At 35.3% G+C, this 8,502-nt stretch overlaps 1 protein-coding gene across 14 annotated transcripts in view; it reads left to right on the top strand.

Moving 5' to 3' along the window:
* The first annotated feature begins 1,550 nt into the window (after nt 1–1,550).
* The window catches only part of LOC112030559 (putative disease resistance protein RGA4), a 56,842-nt gene continuing 49,890 nt past the window's right edge, over nt 1,551–8,502 (top strand). For 11 of the 14 annotated variants that reach the window (XR_010629496.1, XR_010629497.1, XR_010629494.1 and 8 more), the window contains exons 1-7: nt 1,551–5,444; nt 5,553–5,838; nt 5,950–6,106; nt 6,390–6,451; nt 6,769–6,856; nt 7,078–7,178; nt 7,351–7,392. Coding sequence is in view for 1 of the 14 variants with exons in the window: in XM_065774762.1 (XP_065630834.1) it covers nt 1,813–4,906; nt 5,037–5,041 (3,099 nt within the window). In the remaining 13 variants the exon portion in view is untranslated. Of the gene's footprint in view, nt 5,445–5,552; nt 5,839–5,949; nt 6,107–6,389; nt 6,452–6,768; nt 6,857–7,077; nt 7,179–7,350; nt 7,393–7,886; nt 8,360–8,502 lie in introns of those variants that run through there. The other 3 variants (XR_010629499.1, XR_010629498.1, XM_065774762.1) reach the window with 3 other exon arrangements.

Genomic DNA, 8,502 nt, shown 5'->3' with positions numbered 1-8,502 from the left:
TTTTTTTTTTTTTTTTGCTGCCAAATCTTCTATATATATATATATATATATATTTTTTTTTTTTTTAACTTACTCTAAAACGAATACTTAGAACTTAGAACTCTTATCTTTTTCAACCTATTGTAAAACGAATATTTAGAACTTAGAACTCTTATCTTTTTCAACCTACTGTAAAACGAATACTTAGAACTTAGAACACTTATCTTTTTCAACCTACTGTAAAACGAATACTTAGAACTTAGAACACTTACCTGGTGCGCCGGCCAGCACCCTAATCCTTCCCACAGACGGCGCCAATTGTAGGGACTCAATTTGGATTGACCCTGAGTGATGGGTTTTCAGCCCAATAAGCCCAAACAATAAATTTATAGAGAGTGGGTTGATAGGTTTAGGTGCTGGCCGTCAATCACCATGCATGAACTTTTCTTATAAAAAATGTTAAGAGTTTCTTTACAAATGGGAGGATGCTCCTCGGCCTGTGGCCGAGGAGGCCTTAATGTTCTTTCTTTCCCCCCCCCTTTTGCTTCACTAGCTTTTCTTTTATAGTTTTCATCTTCCTATCTCCTGCTTCCATCTGTTGATCATCTATTTGCCTTTCTTCTGGTCGTCCGTCCCATCAGAGGCCTTATCGGTACTCAAGTGGTTCACTCTAATCAACGTTATCCTGCCAAGGGGTTACCTCCCCATTAATGCGGTCAGGGGGGTTAGTTGAGTGCATTAAATGCGAGAGTGACAGCTTACTTTGGGGTTAGCCTCTCCCCAAAATCACCTTTGTCAAGCCGAGGATAAGGTAGTCCTCGGCGTGGATTGGGAAAATAGGCTTTCCCCCTCTTTAGTCCAAAATAGCTTGTGCTCCTCGGCATGGGCCTTGGGCCTGCTACATGATGGGCCGAGGCTATCAGGTCTATGGGCCCCACATATATAATTATCAATATGTCTTGAATCTAGATAAGATAAGCTCTCAAAGGAATTTAGATAAGATAATATAAAATAATCCTCATAAAATAATAATCACAGACGTTTTAATAGAAAAACTAAAATCTACAACCAGAATCATTATGGTCTGTGAATATTTAGTCTAAAAGCTAAAATATAGTATATGGTTAGTTCTTTGTGTATCTCTGTACTTTAACTAGTTGATATTTTTTAGTGTTTATTCTTAGTGAGGTAGTTACTCCACAAATATAAATGCTTGTGAGTGTATGAGAGGTAAGGGCTGAAATTCAAATTTCTATAAAGAAAATCACACACATATATAATTAAATTAGATTAAAGTTAAATTAGATTAAAGTTAAATTTTTATCTAGTTAAAAAAAAAAAAATCACACTTGTAACTATCCAAATATTCCAAACATTTAAAATAAAAAAAATTGCAATTTGTCACCAATGCCCCACTAACAGTCATTCAAACCTTGGTGCTCCGAATTTTGTGAATCCAATAATCATATGTTCACATGCATTTAATCATTACCGACCGACAGTCAGATGTTCACATGCATATATTAATGGAGTGTTAGTATTAAATTTGCAATTTGTCGCTAAAGGTCCCAACTCCCAAGAACAGTTATTAAAAACTTTATTTACTTACTTTTGACAGTAAACAGCCGTATGTTCAAACGCTTGAAAAACTCAAATATACTTCTTTATTCTTCACGCGGAATCATCATCAATCAGTGCGATTAAAAAAGCAAAATTGAGCAGTCTTGCCTTTACAAAACTTAATCTTCTTTCTTTCTTTCTACCACATTTCATCCTTGTTTTTTCAGCTTTCTTGTCTATCTCTCAGTGCTTTCTTTCACCCAACCAGAAGAAATGGCCGATGCAATCCTGTATGGCGTTGTGCGGAAGATCATTGAAAGCTTGGGCTCCTCCACTCTCCAACAGGTAGGATCAATCTGGGGTTTCAAAGATGACCTCAAAAAAATGTCAAACACTGTTTCCACCGTTCAAGCTGTTCTTGAGGATGCAGAGGAGCAGCAGGTCCAGAGCCGTCAAGTCAGGGACTGGCTTACGAAGCTCAGAGATGCAGTTTTTGATGCAGATGACTTGTTGAGCAAGTTGTCCACTCATGTGTTGCGGCAAAATGTGATGGGCGGTAGTAAAATGACAAAGAAGGTACGCGTTTTCTTTTCTAGCTCAAATCAACTTGCTTTTGGTTTTAAGATGGCTCGCAAAATAAAGGCTATGAGGGAGAGGTTTAATGATATAGCAAGGGATAGGAACAATTTCCGGTTGGAAAAGCGTCCTTTAGGGACGGCAGTTGTGATTAGGGGGAGGGACCAGACTCACTCATTTGTACGTGAAGAAGACGTTATCGGGAGGGAGGAGGATAAGAAGGCCATCATAGGTCAATTGTTGGACTTTGATGTGGAGGAGAACGTTTCGTTCATATCCATAGTAGGAATTGGGGGGCTAGGGAAGACCACACTTGTTCAATATATATACAATGATGAGAAGGTCAAGGCTTATTTTGAGTTGCAGATGTGGGTGTGTGTCTCTGATCATGACTTTGATGTGAAAACCATTGCTGAAAAGATACTTGCATCGGCAAACCGTACAAGTCCTAACAACCTTGAAATGGATCAATTGCAAATTGAACTTCGCAAAACTCTCAACCAAAAGAAGTACTTACTTGTGTTGGATGATGTGTGGAATGAGGACAAAGAAAAATGGTGTAATTTGAAAACACTTTTGTTGGATGGCTTAAAGGGAAGTAAGGTGGTGATAACTACACGGACGAACTTGGTTGCAGATATTACCAGCACAATCTCACCATATCTTTTAAAAGGCCTATCAGATGATCAATCTTGGTTATTATTTAAGCAAATGGCATTTGAAAAAAAGCAAGAGACCTTCAATCCTAACCTTGAAGCAATTGGAAGGGACATTGTAGAAAAATGTTGTGGTGTGCCTCTTGCTATAAAGACAATAGGAAGAGTTTTATACTTTAAAAAAACAGGAGATGAATGGTCAAATATTAAGAATAATGAACTCATGAATGTAACTCAAATAAAAGATGGTTTTTTGCCTGTTCTAAAATTGAGTTACGATCATCTCCCATCACATTTAAAGTGTTGTTTTGCTTATTGTTCGTTGTTTCCCAAAGATTATTTGATTAAGAAGGTGGAATTGATACCATTATGGATAGCACAAGGATTTATCCAATCACCAGAGGGGAACCAACAATTAGAGGACGTTGCCAATGAGTACTTCATGGAACTACACTGGAGGTCCTTTCTCCAAGTAGAACATAAATATGCCTCCATGTACGAGGATACATGGTTTAAGATGCATGATTTAGTCCATGATCTTGCATTATCTATCTCAAGGACAGAGTGTACATTAGTTGATTCTAATGCAAAAAATGTCAATGAAAATAGTCATCATCTATCATGCACATTTAAGAATAATTCACTCATTGAAGAGAATTTAAACTCATTGGTTAAAGCAAAAAAGATGCGAACATTCTTATTGATATCCGATATATTCGATCCTCTAGACTTTTGTATGTTGAATCATCGGGTGGAAGAATCAGCTCTCAAAACATTTATTTCTACTTTTAGATATTTGCGTGCATTAGACCTACATTCCTTAAAAATTAAGACATTGCCAAATATCATAGGTAAGTTGATGCATCTAAATTACCTTAACCTTTCCTATAATGATATTGAGGTTCTCCCTAGTTCTATTACGAGATTGGTGAATTTGCACACATTAAAACTCGAAAGTTGTTTTAAACTTAAGGAGTTACCAACAAACATTCAAAAATTGGTCAGCCTCAAGCATCTTGCTATAGATTTATGTTCCAATTTGACTTATATGCCATATGGACTTGGGCAATTGACATCTCTTCAAACATTACCCTTATTTGTTGTTAGTAAGGACCCCATAGGTTCCTCCAAGCACTGTGGTGGATTAGCAGAATTGAACAAGCTAAATGATTTGAGAGGAAAAATAGAGATTAAAAATTTGGAATTGGTGAAAGATGCTATCTCAGAAACAAAGGCTGCAAACTTGAAGGAGAAGCAGCATCTGAGTGACTTGTCATTAAGATGGAATTGTAGGCTTGATGATGTTGCCAATGCTGGTGATGATGAAAATTTGTTAGATGGCCTACGACCACCCCAAAATTTAAAATTTTTGTTAGTAGAATGGTACGGGGGTGTGAGATTTTCAATTTGGCTTTCTTCGCTAAAAAATCTTACTGCATTACATATACAACATTGCAAGAAATGCCAACATTTGCCACCATTGTATCAATTGCCATTTCTTCGAAACCTATCTCTTTTCAAAATGCATAGTCTAGAGTACATATCAGACTTGGATATTACCAATGAAGTCTCTGCTTCATCATTGACAACATTTTTCCCATCCCTAAAGTCACTTAATCTACTAATGTGTCCTAATCTAAAGGGATGGTGGAAGAGGGATACTATTGATAACGGCGATGCAACAATAATGACATCCACATCATGGAGTCATCAATATCACCAACACATATCACTGTCTTCCTTTCCCTGTCTTTCTGACTTGACTATAATTGCTTGTAGTAAGTTGACTTCAATGCCGCCATTTCCATACCTTGAAGAATTGCTTAAGTTGACATGGGTTAGCTGGAAGGCATTGCAACAAACAATGGCGATGAAGATGAATACGGCAGGAGCTTCTTCACTTCCCTCCTCCATCCTTCCTCTCTCCAGATTAAGGGGATTGTATTTGGGGGGGATTCTAGACAAAGAGTCTTTGCCGGAGGAGTGGCTTCAAAACCTAACTTCTCTCGAGGCATTAACTATTTGGGGGTGCTCTATATCTCTGTCTCAAATTCTGAGACATCTCACCTCTCTTAAAGTGCTGAACATTGAGGACTGCGAGGAAGTTGATCTATTTAGTGATGCGGACGATGATGGTACAAAATTTCAACATGTTAAGTGCCTTCAGTCTTTGTCTTTTGAAAATATTTCTAAACTCGAGTCTCTTCCTGCATGTCTTCAATCCGTTACTATTCTCCAAAATCTCTCGATTGTCGAATGTCCTAGCTTGATGACTTTACCAGAATGGATCGGCAACCTCACATCACTTCAAAACCTTACAATTGGAGATTGCCCTAATTTGACATCCCTTCCTGAAGGGATGCGTCGCCTCACCTCGTTACTGTCCCTGAGCATTTATACATGTCCCCACTTAAAGCAAAGATGCCAAAAAGAAATTGGAGAGGATTGGACAAAGATTGCCCACGTCCCAAAAATATTTGTATAAATGATTAATGATAAAGTCAAAATTCAGACTTGGCAAACGAGCTGTTGCTGCGGGACTCGCTGATATTGGAGTAACATTGTATTGGAATTTCATTTCAAACAAGTTAATTGGCAAGCCTACAATTTCTCACGTCCCAAAATATTCCAACAAATTTCGGGTTTAACTACTGATATGCTTCCACTAGCTAGGTATGTCCTTTCTACATTTCCTTTTTCAGCAATCATTGAACTTCTATTTTACTTTTTACCTTCTTCAATGTTGATGTTTTTGCAATTTATATGCAATTCCATATGCAGAATTTTTAGAAGCAAACTACAAAGATGAGTCAAGGGGTTGCCCAAAATTGTTCACGTCTGGAGATGGTGCATTTGATCAAACATCAATTCTTTTCAGTATAAGTTTAATAATTAATCTCAAATCTTTATACAAACATCAATTCCATTGTTTGTCCTCCGGCTCTTTCTTCTTCCGAATGAGAAGAAATGTTTGAGTAGACCTGAAGAAGCAATTAAAGCCTAGAAAAAGCTCAAGCCTTATAATTAGTTCTTTTTGAACGCTTTTGGCCTCTGCAATTTTCAAAATGTAAGTGTTGCTTACCTCCTAATTATTTTTTTCCCCTTAATTTATAGAGATGGTCTTTCTAGATATTATGACTTGACAAGTTGATTTACTTTGTTGGGTTGTTGATTTAAGTGCATAAAGCCATAAAGAGATTGACATGTGTGATGCTAGCCGCATAGTTCCTACATTCCAAGTGCTGTGCTGAAGATGAAACTTGATCTTGATCCAAGCAAAGTTGGAACTTGGAAGGCCCGAGTTCTATTTAGAATATGGAGAATATCCTGAACAGGTCATTACTACATTTGCGCTTATTTTTGGATGTTGTCATGCGTTGTTTTTGTAATTTTTTTGTTTCAAGGTATTTATACTCACCTAAGTTATTTTTCTTAATTTTTTGCACTTATTTCACTAAGTTATTCTTTGTTTGTGACCCCTTTATTTTTTAATATCAATGACTTCTTTTCTTATTTGTTTTTTCTTTCCTTTGTTTGGTTATCAGTTCTTTGCTAATATTATAATTAATAAAAACAAAATGCTAGGCCAAATGCTTTATCTTGTTTACCATATTACAGGCATGAAATAGAAAGGCTGAGTAATATCTGGCTGACTCTGGTATTCCATACACAATTATAAGGTACAGTGTTTCTATCCATTTTTATTTCATCTGTGTCTTATGATATACTATAAACAATATAGTTGACTTAAAAAAGGGGAGGAAATCAATCTGCTTGACTTTTTCACCTGTATGATGCTTGGATGATGGCTGACAACGTATATTTCTACTCCATGGGGATAAATGGGACAAGTTATTTAATTTTGCATGCAACATTACAAATTCCATAATCTGCATGATCTTCTTCTTTTTCTATTGAAATTCTCAAACTTATGTTTGCTAGAATGATGTAAGAGGACCATAGCTTGGTGCTAACACTCCTACCTTTTTGAAAATAGTTTTATTTTTAAGCGGGTGATACTTCAGATGTTCAAACACTACCTTCTGGAGCATCATGTCTTTTGTTCATATCAGAATATTGCTAAGGTAATCAGTTATTTAATTTTTTCTCACTATAGTTGTTTTGCTAGTTAAACAGGTTGGCTGTTTAAAGTCTTAAAATTGAATGCCTCATAAAAGCAAAATAAAATAACAATAGCTTGCAGTTGGGGGAAAACAAAAAAAGGGACTAAAGAAATGTGTTACCTAGTTCAATTTGATCACAAACAAGTCCCTTGTTTTCTACTATTTTTTTTTTTTTGTCCCAGCTTGATGACTTTACCGGAATGGATCGGCAGCATCACCTCTTTACAGATACTAAGCATCATTGATTGCCCCCATTTGGAGAAAAGATGCCAAAAGGATATTGGTAAGGATTGGGATATGATTGCTCATGTACCAGAATATTCCAACCATTGATCAGAGATTTTTTTTTTTTTTTAAACTTTTTTTTTCTTTACTTCTTATGTTTGGGCAATCTATTTGCTTTTTTAACTTGTTTTATCTTCTTATGTTTGGGAAATTTATTTGCAATTATGAAGCGCCTCAATCAGCAATTCCCGATATTGAGAACATATTTTCAGGTAATCATCTCCCTTACTCTGATATGATAAATCAATCTGAACTGTCCTTGCCTATTGAAAAAGAAAAGAAAAAAACTCTATTGACCCATATATAGAAACAATTGAAACATTGGAAAAAAGCCTGGGTCTCATTATCTGGGTTTTTGAAGAAGAAGAAGATTTTGAAGGGAAAGAAGTGAGAGAAGAAGAAAAGCATAAGTATAATTATTTGTTTTTCCATTTACTTTCAAATTGGATCTGATTAATTTGTTTTGATTTTAACTGTTTTTATGTCAAAAAATTGAAAATTTTGTATAAATCACTTATGGCTTTCTTTTAAAATATTATATATTTTAAATAAATATAGTTGGTGCTTGTTTTAAAACACTGGGGCTTTGCAATTTTCAATAACTAAGTGGTGATTCTTTTCTTTTTCTTTGTTAAAAAAAAAAAAAAAAAATTCTAGATATGATTTCTTCACATGTTAAGTATTGATAAGATGATTTACTTGGTAGGTTTATTGATTTAAGTACATAAACAGACTTGGCAAACGAGTTGTTTCTGTGGGACTTGCTAATGTTAGAGTAACATTGTGTTTGAAAATCATTGCAAATAACTAAATTCCCGTTGAACAACTGATATGCTTCCAATGGGTATGTACTTCTACATATCTTCTCATTGCACTTTTTTTTTTTTTTTTATTCTTTTAAATTCTTCTATGCTGATGTTTTTGCAATTTATATGCAATTCCATATGCAAGCACACTACAAAAAATTGAATAGGAGTCAAGGGAAACAATGGAGGGCAGCCCAAAATTGGTCAGATCCTCAAACTAATGTTGGGAGTGGATGAATTTGGTCAATCATCAATCTTTTTACAAACACCAATTCCATTGTTTTTCCTCCTCTATTTCTTCTTCTTCTTCTTCTTCTTCTTCTTTTTTTTTTTTTTTTTTTTTTTTTTTTTTTTTTTTTTTTTTTTTTTTTTTTCGAACATGAGCATTGAACTTCATTATTTATTTAATGATGAATCATGCAATGCATTCATTTCTTTCTTCTTGTGCTTGATAATTAAGATGAGTGATATATATTAGAGACCTCTCCATCTTGTTCCCCAGTGGGAGAAGTACCA

The sequence above is a fragment of the Quercus suber genome, unplaced genomic scaffold (genome assembly GCF_002906115.3).
Source record: "Quercus suber isolate HL8 unplaced genomic scaffold, Cork oak 2.0 scaffold_98, whole genome shotgun sequence".
Classification (NCBI taxonomy): domain Eukaryota; kingdom Viridiplantae; phylum Streptophyta; class Magnoliopsida; order Fagales; family Fagaceae; genus Quercus; species Quercus suber.
This window is presented reverse-complemented; position numbering and strand designations above follow the sequence as displayed.